We start from the raw sequence: 16,482 nt of genomic DNA, 5'->3' as shown, positions 1-16,482 counted from the left end.
TAAGATATCGGGACTTTCTATCGTCTGTGCTTGTGTTAAAAAAGGTTCATACAAAAACTGCAGCAGCTGTACTCAAATTCAAAGATGCACTGCTGGGTGTGACTCCAAGTGCAATTACAAGTTTGTATCCAGCTACTTCAAGGGAATTGTAAGGTGCAAAATTAGTTTGTAATTGCCAGAGATATGCAGACGTACACGTAGCTGAACTAATGAACAGCACGGAAGGGAAATGTGTGTTATAATAATGGAACTGAGACTGTGCCTTTGTTTTTGCTGTCTCTGTTGCTTGAGGCAACGAAAATACAGCGTTTGCCCAGAAAGTATTTGGTTCGTTTTAAGAATAATTATGAGGCTGCTGCTGAGGAGAGACAGATCTTTTATCATGTTAAAGGTAAAACTCCCTCCGTCCCCCCGTACAGGTGGGGAGAGGCACTGAACAATAAAAGGAGCTTGTTTGGCCCCCTCAGTTCGCCTTGTTAATATTAACTCAGAATAATGGATAGGTTCGGGTCGTTCCCCGAGGCTGGAGTCGTTTAACAATTAACCTGCAAAACGGACCTGGTGGAATGGCGCGGCACCGCTCCAACGTCTAAGGTAATAACTGCGCATTTGTCGTCTTTTACTTCCTCGCAGGCCATCTCATTCCTTACTCCACTGGCGGTGATATTTGTGGTGAAGATAATTCAGAGGACGGACAGGACAGAGATCAGAGAGGCATGTTTAGGTGAGTGTTTTTAAGATATCTGCTGTGAAATTTTTTAAGTAATTGTGCAAAAATTATTCTCTTGGTTTTTAATACTGCTCATTGAAGCCTACCTAGAAGCATGGGTCACACAGAGGTGGTACTTTATGATGCACATCTTTCAGCTCTGCAACCTAATCTTTGAGCCAGTGTGGCACAGTACAAATCTTAATCACAGCAGACATAAGCGTTTACCAGTTGTTTCTTTCTCACACAGCAAGTGGGCCTTCATCTCACACCATTTTTTTTATTATTTATTTTTTTCCTGTTTGCCGTGCTCCTCTGGATCGGGAGGCCTGCTGAGGCTTTGGCACATCACACTGCATCAGGAAAGTTTAAGACAAATCCAATTAAAGAGACACACGGGGATGAATCAGGTGGAAGGAAGGTGGCTCGGTGCATCAGCGCAGAGATTACTGTGCTGTGTAGAACTTAACGGGCCTGTTACAGCCCGCGGAGAAGCACTTCTAGCAGCTGCACGGGAAAACAGCCTCGCTCGGATGGGAGAAAAAAAAAAAAAAAGAATAAAAAGAAGCCCATTACTCTGACAAGTTTCTACATGGTCCTAGTTTCGAGGGGTGGCTTTGAATCAGTGTTACCACCAGACCTAATGAGAAAGAAATATCAGTTTCAGTGTGTAGTTAAAAAAAAAAAAAATGTGTCTGGTTTTTAACTACCTACACACCTTTTCACTTTTCATCCCAGCCTTGAATCATAAAAAAGTCGCCATCCACGTATTCTTGCTAATTTATTGAGTTCAAAGTTGTCCCTGAGGGTTCTTTAATGCTGAATCCCGAATCAAATTTTCAAACAGATGGAAGTGAGCTTGCATAAATTGTGTTTTTTTTCCACCGGTGTGGATACCAAAGGGACTTTGTTTTGCTAATATTCTGCATTTACCGCTTGATCCTGCGCGTTCTATTATCTCATCGCCTCTTTATTCGTCTTTGGAGTAAAAAAGGAACACGGCGTAAACTTGGTGGTGTTGCCTAATAACCCTTTATCATTCCCAAACTCCTGCCGCTTAATTACATGATTATCTATCAGTCAGGATTTAAAGAAGCCATTCGGAAGTGCGATTATATTTTCCAAGAGACCGCTCTGCTCTGACAACGAGTCGGTGACGATTCTCTCGTGAATGTTTTTATCACGTAGCAAGCACAGACCTTGCTGTTTATTGTGTGAGATACAAAGGCAGCTTTTCATATTTGTACCAACGTGTCAAAGCTGCAACCCTACAGATACAACAGCAGCAAATATGCTTTACCTGCATCATTGAGGAATGTCAAAAATCTGAAAAACTGTTGAAAAGATTTTGTTGGCAGCCGTTTATTTAAATCACGATGTGCTGCGCTTTGGACAATCAGAGGTTTTCTCCAATCGAACAACTCAGCTTCTCTGTCTCTGGAGAGTGAAAGAGTAAAAGTAAGAAAGGTAATGCAGCGGCAGCAACCCTGTCTTTTTATGCAAGGGGAATCTAATTTCCAGAAACTGTGGCCTGCGGTGTAATCACTTGAACTAACTCCAGGGTATATGCTTGCCAATGGGACCAATTTTGGTGACCTCACAGTCTGAACGTAGCACAGACTGATGCGGCTTGAATACCTCATTACTGGGATGAATACAATAGGGACTCTTGTGATGGCTTTAAGAATCGCTAATCACACCACTGTCTCTCAGACCCCTTAAAAGTATGAATAGCTGATGAAATGCAAATTCTATAGGCAAAAGGTGGTTATATATATATATATATACAATAACATGCTGAAGACACATCATTATGTCGTTATGTTTGATCAGCTGCTTTAGTCAGAAGAAAACAAGTAAGATGCTGTCAATGCTGAGGTTGACTTAGGGCAACCCAAAAATGTATTTGTACATTACTGTCTGTTAAAAAAATACCCCCAAGCTTGACTTTATGTGAAAGAATAAAGCTGGGGCAGTGGCTTTATACTTTTAGTGCTAGACCTAGATCAGAGTAAACACTGCTGCGATCAAATGTCCCATTTCTGAACGGGTCACACAGAACACCATCTCATTTCGGGGCCTTTCATCCGTTCTGCTCCGACTTTGCCCAAATTAACAAGCTGTTAAATAACACTGACACTGCGGTCCTCTCAGCGGCTCAGTAAGATAATACATCTCAGCTCTGACAGCATGCGGTGAGAATTCAATTCTGCAGGAGACTACCAGGATTAACCTGCGAGGGCAGGCACTGGGGCTAATGATGAGCCCCAGCGGTTTTCTTCACAGCTAATTAAATGAATGTACAGTTAACGGCACAATGCGTACCTGTCAACCAACTGTAGTCCTTCTATTTCCTGATATGGATGTTGCACTGAAGCAGTAATTGCTTCACAGTCAGATACGGCTCTAAATTGGTGCAATCACTTTGTCCCTCCTACAGAAGGGATAATTAAATGATCCATTGTGTGCACAAATGTTTCAAATTTTTGGTGCATTCCTCTCTATGGATTACTACTATACTATTATACTATACTATACTATACGATTACTATATTATCACCATGTCCACAATGTCACCCCTATGACAACTGCATGAACTTTGTGACTCCTGTGTTCAACACTTTTATTTGTGATAAAAGCAGACAAAGCCTCATTTGTCTCATTTCCTTTTCCATCAAACTCCACTGTACTTCATGTCTACTGCTACTTAAAAGCAAATATTGAAACTAGCATGCATTAAACGTGTCAGACATTTCAGCACGGTCACTGTAAGTTGTCATTTTCTGTATGTTAGCATGCAAAAGTTAACATTTAGCTCAAAGCACCACTCTGCCACAACATAGACTGTATAAAGACGGACGGCAGAACCGCTCCTCAAAGGTGAAGCCAAAGCAAGTAGAGCTCCCCCTGGTGGCTGGCTGCAGTATAGGTCATAAGCTCCGCCCCCTCATTGTTAGTGGATGGGACCTGGGCCAAACTAAAACACTAAAATACACGCCAAGGACGGTTTCTGTCATTTTATGCAATTAATCTAATGCTGATGCACACTCAAGTGTCCATTTTTATGGTAAGTTTTCTGGTACTAGTCAGTTATTTGATGCTATAGAAACAGGATGTGGCATCACGATGATTACAAGTTGCCGTGCCAACCGTGAAGCAAGACTGTGAGAATTGGAAAAAATAAAAATAACATAAGTACACTGGATAATCCAACATTTTCCTTAGAGAGAGAGTAGTATTAATTAAACGAAAAGTGTGGGTGGGTCATGGCTCCACTCTCAAACCGTACTGACTCTGGCTACAAACTTGCAAGATGGTGTCCCCCGTATGCCCGGGAAAATAGCGTCCACTTGGCCAATACAAGGAAGTGGCGACACATTGTCCATATTTACATACAGTCTATGTGCCAAAAGAACACGGTCAGATGCCCGTTAGTGAAGTGTTTCAAATCTGCCTGCTGCCATTCCTGCTTAGAGACATCGAGAGCCAATTTCTAGTAAAAATCCTGACAGCCATCTGTCTGGGTGTGAGGGGAAATTCCCATGAAACTAACTGGCTCTCATATGTGTATACAATTTCATGAGAGTGGTAAACCTGACGGAGCCTTTTATTGGACAGTAAACAATAACAGTGAAACTAAACCTTTTATCACAGCATCATTGTTTCAATTAATATTTCCTGTATTGAAAATGTCAACATCGACATCTTTTCAGTGGTTACAACAATAAACCGATGTAATGTGTCTGCTTATGTGTGTCTCTCCTTCTCCAGCTGTGTCCCTGGCTCTAGCCCTAAATGGAGTCTTCACAAACACTATCAAGTTGATTGTTGGGAGGTAACCAAGCTCAAGCATTTCACATTTCACAGGCTTTGTCAGTGATGTTAAGCTGCAGGCTCTGATCACATAACTTATTTAATATTATGTTGCAATCCGTTCTTTATTTCTGATGCTGAAACTGTTTTTTACGGGTTGTGTTCAGACCCAGGCCAGACTACTTCCAGCGCTGTTTCCCAGATGGGCAAGTTAATGCGAAGATGCTGTGCACCGGGGAGCCAGAGCTCATCGCCGAGGGACGCAAGAGCTTCCCCAGCAGCCATTCCTCCTGTGAGTATCACGAGGCAGGAGACGCGCGTCGCTGCCGGCGCTCGCAACGCGGTGCCAGAAGACATCAGAACTCTCACTCTGACTCATTAAAACTGCACACAACTGTAGCTCTTCACTCAGTTTGATCTCGACGCTCTGAGCACCGTTTCACTGAAATGTCGAAAAAATAAATGTGCGTGCGCGGAGACGGGCTAAAAAACAAGGCGTTTCTCTTCGAGGGTAATTACAACATGCAGCAAAAACGTTGAATTTGCACGGCCCGAGGCTGCTTGTCAATACTTTGTCAAGCGCACGTATTCTTCTGAGCGTACAGCTTCATCTGACCACCTTCTGTGTGTTCAGCTGTGCAGACCAGTGAGGGACGCAAGACATGCTTTGGACCATATTGCTTTCCAAGCTGCTTTCACTTCAGCAGCATGCTAAATAATTCACGTGTTTTTCTGTTGTCCAGCAGATGAATGGGAAGTGGTATTCACGGAGCATTCGCTGTGGGCCACATGGATGTTGAATAAAGCCTGATTATTATATGGTGGCGCACCAGGCATGTGGAGACGCCATATAAGAAGATACACATCTTTGAAGAGTTCAGTGAATGGCCTTGCTGCCTTGAGCAAAGTGATTGCGTTGCTTTGAAGATTGCACATCTTGGGAAAGCAAAATCCACATAGTGACATTTAATTTAACCTCCTGCTATGTGTTATGCAAAATTAGAAAACATACATTTCCTCTAGTGAGCTGTGCCCCAACTACGACACGCCTGATGTTTATATTATTTACTTTTGTTAACGCTTCCATTCTAGCTGCACATTTAACAAGGTAGTTATGCTGAATTCCTAAGTACCGCAGGAATGTGTAATAGGATGGATGACTGCATCCAGTTGTCGCAGGTTGAAAAGCAGGGAAACGCTTGATGCTATAAACATCTTGAAATTTTCATATTCTAATGATCCTGAAACTGTTACCTGTGAGTTCAGTAATCTCGAGAGGTGGGGAGCGCTTGCGCGCGCAGTAAACACGGCGCTTCAGAAATGATTTGAGAATGCGTTTAATTGCCATCCTGCTGTGATTGCGGCTCCGTTGACCCACAACAGGCTCCATATCAAGCGCGAGATAATTGGGCTTTCCGTGCCACAATAACATGCCAAAACCTTCAACAATAGGTTAGATTGCTTAGGCAGTGAACATTTTCACTGATGTTAAAGCTGGCTGTAATTTCACAGCCCGGTCTGATTACAAATCGATGCTTTAGCAGAATATCAAAAAAATTGAATGCTCACATCTTCTCGGATACCTGCTTTAGAAAGGAATGCTTTGAAGTGCTCGCCGCGTCCCGGCAGAAATGTCAACGAGGGACGATGCTCTGTAATTCACAGCAGCGCCATGTGTGGATTACATTCATCTATGAGACAGCTCTAATGGCCTTATGTTGTTGCACTGGTGAGTAAGAAAGTGATTGAGAGAACAGTGCGATGGGGACACAGGGAGCACCCATATGCCAGCACGTCTAGAGAGCAGAAGAAATCCAATTTCCTGTCTGTGTCTCTTTGCACCAGACAATGCTTGTTGGACCACACATAACTTACAGGGCTTTTACCCAGACAAATGCCAGACAGACGGCAAAAGTGAATGCAGCCTTATTTAAAGTGGCAACACAAAATCACTTCTGGATGGTTGTGAAACCGGAGACGCAGACGAAAGGGAAAAATAATCTGTTTTGCATTCACATTCTCAGAAATGAATTCACTGAATTACAGATTGCAGGATGCCTATAATCTGTGCGGTAAAATACATCCCAGACTAATGCGCCAGAATCTGCCAGGGGAAAGTTATAAATACACACCAGAGCTCTGTGTTTGACGGCAGCTAGTTTCTTAAAAGCACTGAAAACTATTATTATTGCATTTCAAAGTTTTAAATCTGCTCGCGCGCTCCGTGATTAGATTTCCTTTCTTCACCTCATAGCAAAGAAACGGAGTAACAGAAATTGGAGGAGACAGGTCCTAGAAAGAGAAAACAAACTCCCCTCAGCCCACAGCATCAATATATAAGGCGGCAGAGCCAGCACGCCCTGAAGCGTTAGCTGTAATTGTCTGCTTCTTATTCATATTCATCTCACCCTCTCCCCTTGTGCATATTAAACCATTAGATATGATCAATTAATATACACTTTTAAAAACCATCTGCCATCGACATTCTCTCCAGCGCCTAAGTGAATCTTAATCACATCATTTAATGTCTACAGCGCTTCTTTCGCATATGCACAACGATATGGATTAAATTAACTACGGCATGCCCTGTCCATCATATTAGTTCAGTATCTAGAGAGAGAATAGCACTCCTGTAAAGTATTCTCTCGCATTCTTGCTGCGACTCAGTCTCACACTTCTTCACTGCAGAGCGAAGAAGCGGCAATTATAAAGTGCTAATAAGGAGGTTCTGTTGAGCTTTTGTATGCTAATGGATGAAACGGCCTCAGCGCCTAAGTGGTTGGTTAATATGCATTACTTACTTCTGGTGAGAGTCAGCGGTGTCCCTCGGGTCGCTGCGGGGGTCAAAGGTTTGAACAGGAGGGAGAGCCTGGGGAAGGCATCGAGATGGAAGCATATTAATATGCAATCTGGAGTGTTGTGCAGATGGAAAGTGACGTATCACAAAGTAACGCATGAGTAAGTAATGACTAATTGTAGAGCTGCAATGGCTCAGGTGTACAGTTAGGCATAGTGATGGGAAGCCCAGCTCTTGTCAAAGAGTCGGCCCTTACAGCTCGGCTCCGCTGGAAGATTTGAGGAGTCTTATGGCTTCCAAATGGTTCACAAATGGATCTTCGTTTAGTTTCACTCTGAGCCTTCCATTTTATCCTAATTTAGTCATTATGAATGTTTTTTTTGATGTTCTTTAGCTTTGTCTTAACAAAACACTTTAGATAAAAGTCTTTGGTGCAGGATGGCATTCAGAAATACCAGATGCCCCAGCTTGGATGTCCAGTTTTCACTGATTTCTTTACTTTTTCCCCGACGGCTTGCACTCACATCCGGCTCTGTACCACTACACTCACCGTCTTCGAAGTGTCTCCCTTTTTAATACAATGGTATGATCCTAGTCTGTGCCATCAAAATAAAGAGCCACCCCTGCCTGCATGGAGTCTCAGGAGCAGCTGAAGCTTCAGCTCTCCCAGATGTGAATCGTATCTTCTCGTTCGCTACAAAGATTCGGCTCGTTCGCGAATGACACATGACTGGTAGGAAGTGCTCAGAACTAATTGTAAACATGAACATGTTAGTTGTGGCAAAAAAAATAAATAAAGTTGAGCTTTTCCTTTAACCGCTGTGCCAATCTGCAACAGTTCTTACCACCTAGAGAGTGCGGGTGCAGTAAGTCAGACACGTGGCCTTCTTTCCAAATAATAATTCCCAGCACCATTCACCGTTTCTTTTATAACATAAAACAAAATTAAGATGCAGACGTTCCAAAGTCCTCAAATTGTGTTTGCAGCACATTCACCAGCAGACGCATCGTAGAGACGGGAATTAACTTCAGCTACGGTCAACGACGGTATCAGCCGTAACCAGCATACCGCCCTGTAAACCACGAGCCGCAACTTATATGATGAGTAATGCGATCAAAAGCTTTTTTCCAACACCTTTCCTAATTTTTTTCACCGTCACGTCAAAACGCTGCCATGTTTACAGAAATCACCTCCTCCCATTTGCTTTGAAAAATGCAACCACAATGAGTCCTCGCGTTTGAAGATGATAAAAGCAATCGCACTGCACTCATCACTCTCATTAGGCGTCTTTGTTTTGCCTCGGGGGAATTGCTTTTATTAAAGGCTTTTGAAATACATGAAGGGGATTCATTACCCTGATGTGTTTTTTTTCCCCTTTCTTGGCCTCCTCTCTGTCCTCTCGCCTTTCGGGGACTCCTTCTGCTGCTCCAGGAGCATCCTTCAGGATATGAGATACACCTTGTATTCAACGGATGACGCATCGGCTTAGGTTAACGTGCTAATTTTACACGTTGCAGTGTTTGTGGGTTTCTCTTTGTGTGGTGTGCTGCGTGACACGTAGCCTACTTGTTGTCCCCACTCATGTATTATGCATAAGACCAAAGCATTTCCATCAGTGTAATCCTCAAGATGTTGACTCACTGTGTCGGCAAACACATTGGCTGTATATGGGGTTTTAAAATTGCAGGTTCCCTGCTCTTCTACATTTAATCATTTTTCTTCCTTTAGTGATTTAAATCCAGTTTTGCTTATTTTATTGGCTAGGTTTAATCTGTTTGGATCTATGCCACAAATTAGGGGGAACCATACTGTATATAAACTGTCTGCACTGAAACTGTAGATGATTAAATGTGTTCATCCTCTGAGGGTTTGTTGACCTGTCCAGGCAGTGTTTCCATGCCTTTCCTCTCAAAGCTTGGATATGCTCCAGCTCCTGTCACTCTGAATGAATAATGATTACGGGTAACAGCGTATTCCTGCATCGCTGCTTCTGTCTTTTCGGAGAAATAAAATGTGAGTTTTTATTTTTTTGGGTCCATAACAACAATACAAAATGAAGGGAAGAGCTCTGCAGAAATGATGAAATGTTCTCATGTTAAACTGTTAAAAGTTCAACTGTTCAAGCGGCAGACCAAGTCTGTGGCTCATGGATAATTTAGTTCTGTCTTCCCAAATGAGTAATGTAATTGTCTCAGTCATGGTTAGAGCTATTAAAATGAATGGTTTGAGCTGCTGTGCGATTGGAAATGTGGAGAGGTCGCCCAGAAGTGAGATGGATAGGCGCTGAGGGGATGCTGAGGCTGAGGAATCTTGGAAAGCTTGTTCAGAGCATCCAAACAGAAGGACAGGGCTGATAAACAGAGCCAGAAAGCATGAAAGCAAACCCATGTGGTTCACTTTGTGGGTGGTGATGACGACTGTGTGCAGCATTTTATATACCACAAGGTGCCAATTAACTTTAAGCATGATTCATATCTAATTCTGTACTCCATATGAATTGTTTCAACCGACTGGATTTATCCTTTATCTAGCCTTTGGTGAAATAATTTCATCAACTAAAAAGATCATTCTTCTGTCTGGGTTTTTTCTAATCCAGTGTTTCTACATAACATCCTGTGCCCAGTTTGGATACAGCGTTTCATTCCTAGTCCACCAGGGAGCTTGTCAGAGAGGCAGAGCTGTACAATGTGTAGTTAAGTTTTTGGCGGGTGTGCAGCCTCCGCAATCTGCAGTATATTGACCGGGAACACCACTCTCTGTGTAGATAAGCAGAAACGTTTGCATCCATCTTCCCAGAAGCCAGGAGGCATTTATAGGGGCCGCACTATCTGCCAGTGGTGACTTTCCAAGGCTGTGCCCGCTTGCTGCTCGCATTTAAAGCCACATTACCTGGACACACTGGCCACGTGATAACAAGAAGAAGCCACAGCACATAATAGCGGAATCCTACCAAAAAGCTATATCCAGGTCTGGTTAAGAATTCACATGGCTGTAGGTGTTCAGTTAAAATGCAATCAAGCAAACTACAATATATCTGTAACTTCCAAGGTGGGTGATGGTGTTTAACCATTTTTTTTTAAATAAAAATCCAATATGGCTCTAAACCAGCCATCCAATATCCTGGTGTGAATTGACTAATGGAAAATGTTGCGGGTTTTAATGGAACCAGCTCCCTCATCCTGACAGCAGAAAGTTCTGCCTCTGCCTTCCCTCCTTCCCACCGTTCTCCCTCTCTCGCCAGAGGCTGAACACGTGTCCTGGCGCCCTTAGTATTCTCGGCCAGTATGTGGGTCGAGTGACAAATGGGCAGCTGATGGGTGCTGATGGGTGCTGTTTGGCCTGATGTAGCGGTAAACTAATGACCCTGTCTCAGCGCCGCCTCTTATGGCTCCATCACAGAACCTTTAATTCATACAATTAGACCGCCGCTGTTTCTCTTACACTAACTACCATTACTGAATGGGGGTGACGGCGAGGAGGGGGGCAGACCAGCAGCTCGGTCACATTAATTTCTCACACAGGCTTTTACTTTTCACAGTGCCGTGGTGGTTGGCGCTGATGCCAAGTTTCTGGGTTCGAATCCATGGGCCGACTGAGGCCTTTCTGTGTGGAGTTTGCATATTCTTCCTGTGTCTGTGTGGGTTCTTTCCAGGTACTCCACCGTCCAAAGACATGCTCGTTAGGTTAATTGGTGATTCTAAATTGGCCGTAGGTGTGCATGTGAGTGTGAATGGTTGTCTGTCCAGGGTGTACCCCACCTCTCACCAGATGACAGCTGAGATAGGCTCCATTCACAGGACAAGCGGCTACAGTAGATGAATGGATGGATGGGTGAATGAATGAATGTAAACTCTTCCTTTCAGGTTTGGTGGAGCTGTGCACAGGATGTATATAACTATCAGCTCTATGCTAAAAGTAATATTGCGACGCGGTATAATTAAGGTACTCCCTTCTCTTATCTTTGTTTAGGCACCATTCATTAGGAAGCTAATTTAGTGATAATAGACGCACACTCGACTTTGCAAGAGTGTACACATTGTTAAATAAGTCTCCTTCAGGGTGTGAATTGTGTTTCGTGTTTGGCTTCACCTGCTCTCGAGCGCCTGCACACAGAGGCTTGGTTTACACGGACAATCATTCTTCAGCCCAGAGAGAATCATTGATTTCAACTTAAACGTGTACACGAATGCTAACATATTGTATATGCATTTACACGCCCGAAGCATCGACAAGGACATGGCTTTTTTTTTTTTATAATGTGGAAAATGGTGTTTGTTACTGTATATCACAAATAGAGCTAAGAAAAAGAGGTTTCTCCCAACTTAAACAGGACTGGGTTGTTTTTCTACATCCTGTCTGCTCCAAACACGTGCAGAAAACACGCACAGACTGGATGCATTTATTCCTAACAAAGAAAAATAAATCTGATCAATCATTTACATAGCCGCCAGTCTTCTCATATTAAAAGGATTATTAAAAAGTTTACACCTAACCCTCCCAATCAGATTGAAATATCCTTTTATCTGTCCAATCTGTCCATTTTTATTCTGATTATGCTGATAATGCTTAATACGCCTAATAACACTGTGTATAATGTTTAATCCTTCTTGTCTTCCTTCCTAGTTGCATTCTCTGGTCTTGGTTTCACCTCCTTCTACCTGGCCGGAAAGCTGCAGTGCTTTACGGATCAGGGCCGTGGACGTAGCTGGCGTCTCTGCGCAATGGTGCTGCCTCTTTACAGCGCCATGATGATCGCACTGTCCCGGACCTGCGACTACAAACACCACTGGCAAGGTCGGCCCCAAAATTGATCAGACACGTGAATGTGATGGAAATTATTCCCAAGCAAATGATGTGTCTTCTTAACTTTGTTGAATCTGCTCGTGACGGCTGAAGGCCGACCGGTGCTCAGGAGTGTTTCGATCGAAAGTGTCTCAAGGCACTTTTATAATTATAGCATGAATAATTGATAAGGCCAGCAAGCTCAAAAATATACAGCAATGTACAATAATTCAGATGGTGCAGCTTGGTGGCGATGGTTCTCAGGGGCTGTTTCTTTTGGTGATTGTGTGTTGTGTAAATTTCAGTCTACCGTGTCTCTGCACAGAATTAGCAGTGCTTTTAGGTTCAACGGTGCCATATGAGGAGTTATTTTTCACCAGATATAGTTACTAGCAGTTAATCAAGTCCTCTTATCTGGTCTGTCCTGACAGTTATGGCATGTGGATTCAAAACAAGTCATTATAAAGCTGCATAGAAATAGCTGTGGTCAGTTTCTGTAAGATATGTACCATAGATAAGAAATTAACTATTCACATAACATCACAAGAAGAGTCTATAGTTGAATGAGGTAGCTGATTAGTGAACAAATCAGTGTTAGCAACTTACACCAATCAGGCATAACATTATGACCACCTTCCTAATATTGTGTAGGTCTCCCTTGTGTTGCCAAAAGAGTTGCGACTCATCAGAGAATGGACATGGGCCTTCTGAGGGTGTCCTGTGGTAACATAATGTTGTTAGTGGGGGGCCTTCGGGTCCTATGGGTTGAGGGGAGGGGCCTCTGTGGATAATCTCACAGATACTAGGGAATTCCTTGTGCTGTTCTTCATGTTTTTTTTTTTTAGTTGTTCCGAAACCATTATTGTGTGTGTGTCTGTGTCAGGCTGCATCCTGCTGGGGATGGCTGCTGCCATCAAGGAGTGTCATTGCTATGGGGTTGGGGTGCCTGGTCTGGTCTAGGTGGGTGCTACATGTCTAAGTAACACCCACAGGAATGAATGCCAAGTCCTAAAGTTTACCAGCAGAACGTTCAAATAACAAGATGGTCAATGTTATTTACTTCTCCTGTCAGTGGTTTTAATGTTGTGGCTGATCGGTGTACATTATGTAATAGCAGGTGTTGATTTTCTGGAAACTGTCTCAAATGACAGTTTCATTCAACAGCAGATGTCTACATATTATATTACAGTTTAAGATTTTTATATCTTCGCAGAGAGAACTGGCGGGAGTCTGTGGAGTGCAGAGGGACGGGAATACATATGTGGGGGAAGGTGTTGAAAGGAATATCTGATAATGTGATGACAGCTCTGTCATATGGTGTTAATTAGTTTTAGAGAGCCATATGTTCCTGGGTGGCTGGGTAGCTACAAAAAAGACAACTTTTTTTTCTTTTATCTTTTTACAACCAGGATTTATTTACATCGAAAGCACAACACAGACAAGATGATCACTTTCAGAATCCCCTCTGTTCTCTACTTTTATTCCTCCCTCTCCCTGGCAGATTGTAAGTAAGCAGCAGCGGTTCAGCCCATTAAACTTGAGGGGCCTCAATCTGCTCCCAGCGTAAACACAAGCTGGAGCGCCCCCCCATTAGACTGCCTGATACACCATATTTGACGGATACCAATATTCTCCCCGTGCTTTTGCACTTTGGGAGGTGTGCTCTCTCCTCCCAGAGGAAAAGGCCGGGCTTCCAGTCACAGTCTCAATGAGGCCACCGATCTAATACTGTATATTGCATCAAGTCACAGACTATTACATTCAGCTGACAGGAGTGAAATAAAACACAGAGCATGCTCATGCACCGTACAGATCCTGAATGGCGGAAATCGATGCCGTGTTATTTTCGTTTCAGCCCGAAGGAGAAAATAAAAGAAGATCTATGGAAAAATATCATTTTGATATCATGGAAGCCTCTACTTCAGCTGCTTGAGCTACCAGCTGGCCGTGTCATTCTGATCTATACCCTGCAATAGAGGCTTAATAATCACTATCGCAGTGTGATATTATGTGATGTATTATAGCTTAAAGGGGGCCAGGTATAATACGAAACTATTCAGTGTATGATAAAGTGAGTGAGACAGTCTGTCCGGAGGCAGGTTAGCCCAGTGCTCAGTAGAAGAGATTCATTGCTTTGCCTTTCATGTTACTTTCATACAACTGAAACACTGGAGCACATACACCGACCAGCCACAACTTTAAAACTACTGACGGGAGAAGTGAATAATATTGACCATCTTGTGACAATACAATGTTCCGCTGGGAAACTTTTGGACTTGGCATTCATGTGGGTGTTACTTAGACATGTAGCACCCACGTAGACCAGACCAGGCACCCCCACCCCGTAGCAATGACAGTCCTTGATGACACAGGTACAAAAACGGGTTAGGAACAACTCAAAATACATGAAGAACAGCACAAGGTGTTGACCTGGGATGATCCACAGAGGCCCCTCCCCTCATAGGCCCTCCACTAACAACATTATGTTGACAGACACCACAGGACACCCTCAGAAGGCCCATGTCCATTCTCTGATGAGTTACAACTGTTTTGGAGGCAACAAGGGAGACCTACACAATATTAGGATGGTGGTCATAATGTTATGCCTGATCCATGTGCAGCAAAGGCAAATTAACTGTGCTCGTTCCAAGGTGTTGTTTCTCTTCCTCCACATGGGCTAAAATTAGCCGGATAAACATAACTTCAGATATACTCTCTGTGTTTGTGTGTCTTCGCAGACGCCTTTGTCGGAGGAGTGATCGGGCTGCTATTTGCGTACATCTGCTACCGCCAGCACTACCCGCCCTTCCTGCACACGGACTGCCACCTGCCTTACGCCGCCCTGGCCGCCGTCGCCCACACGCCCTCGCACCCTCAAGAAGACCCGCAGCCCACCGACAACGCCACCACCCTTCCCCTGGAGGGCTTGACCGAAGGGCCGGTATGACTAGTGGCCACCACCGAGACTCCCCCCCTCAGCACCCTCACCAAGCCGCCAAGCCCGCCTCCCTATTCCCAGTGACTGACCCGGCTCTTGTATACATTCCAGTGGACAGTGAATCATTTCCCACATCCCAGTCTCGGTGACACCTACACTCTTTTTTGTTTACTTTTATCTTTTTTTTTTAATCTGGCTTTCTGCTCAGCAGCCATTAAAAGTCTATATTTGGATGCGATGCATGAGAGGAACCAACGAATATGGGACATCACCGCTGAGAGAGAGAAGAGAGGAAAACATGTTGAAAACCTGAGGAAAAAATCTCACTAATGGCTGTAAAAAAAATATATATATATATATATATGTATATATATATATATATATATATATATATTTTGGGGTTTTTTTTGCTGGAACTTTTTTGCTTAATGAGAGATTTGGTTGGCAGATTGTTTAACGCTGTAGTGTGTTAAAGGATTGGAAGATCCCATGAAATGTCACAGCAATTAAACCTCAAGTTCAACTATTATAATACTGTACATGACACACTTAGGAATAAACCGTGGGATCCGATAGCAGCTAGCATCAGAAATTAAATGAATTTTTGTGTAACTACGTGAACATTACATTTTCAAAGGGAACCACTGTGTTGGTCTAAATACTGCTTACCTTGTGAGGCAGCGGGATTCTCGTGCGATTCACACTACAGTCCATCTCGCCAGGCTTCAAGCTACTGTATATTGTTATGGCTCATGCACAAAGCTTTGGACCAATTAACATCCTCTGAGGAAGGAACCGCTGGCAACTATGGGTGTGTTTTAGATGCGCCTAAGAGTGCCTTTCATGGGCAACATTTCCTCGTATAAAGATGGCTAAAATCAACAACCAAAATCCCATTGTCGTAGCTAAATACACTGACTTCTTGCTACCTTTCAAAGCTTCTCATTGTTATGTTTTTTTTGCCTATTAGAGACATTGCTGTCTGCCCTTTCCCCGCACAGGTTCCCAGGACAACTTCTCACATGGGTTTGTGTAACAAGCCATCAGGTTAAGGACTTGCAGCACAGATTCATACCTCCTTTTTTATTCTTTTTAATAACTTTTGGTTGTCCGTAGCAACATTATGATAAATATAGAACCAATACACTCTTGAGAAAGCACTGGTCTGTGTAAAAAAACAATATTCAAGGTCCCTTTCTGTGAATCTTCTTCATTACCTCTTTTTTTTTTTGTTATTCCACTTCTCCCATTCTCTTAGGGGCGGTATCCTATATATCACTGCTCCCTTGTTCCTCTCCCCCTCCCTGTCTCCATCTAACTTTATTTTCTTCCCCACACATCGCATTTAAAATGTGTTTCCAGAGGTTGCACAGGGACGTGGACCCTCAATGAGTGCAATCAGTAAAAGGCAGGGGGGAAACGTCGTGGCACGAGTGCATCTG

General features: G+C 43.3%; 1 protein-coding gene across 1 annotated transcript in view; it reads left to right on the top strand.

Annotated features, from left to right (window-relative positions):
- The window catches only part of plpp4 (phospholipid phosphatase 4), a gene marked incomplete at its 3' end in the record, with an annotated part of 44,546 nt that extends 29,497 nt beyond the window's left edge, over window positions 1-15,049 (top strand). Inside the window, exons 3-7 of the mRNA XM_084561585.1 lie at window positions 634-724; window positions 4,481-4,544; window positions 4,690-4,814; window positions 11,944-12,114; window positions 14,841-15,049. Coding sequence (XP_084417711.1) covers window positions 634-724; window positions 4,481-4,544; window positions 4,690-4,814; window positions 11,944-12,114; window positions 14,841-15,049 — 660 coding nt within the window. The remainder of the gene's footprint in view (window positions 1-633; window positions 725-4,480; window positions 4,545-4,689; window positions 4,815-11,943; window positions 12,115-14,840) is intronic.
- Between the last annotated feature and the right edge of the window lie 1,433 nt (window positions 15,050-16,482).

This window comes from Chelon labrosus, assembly GCF_963514085.1.
Source record: "Chelon labrosus genome assembly, chromosome: 15".
In the NCBI taxonomy this organism is placed as follows: Eukaryota; Metazoa; Chordata; class Actinopteri; order Mugiliformes; family Mugilidae; genus Chelon; species Chelon labrosus.
Note: the sequence above shows the minus strand (reverse complement) of the source record. Positions and strands in the feature narration are given on the sequence as shown.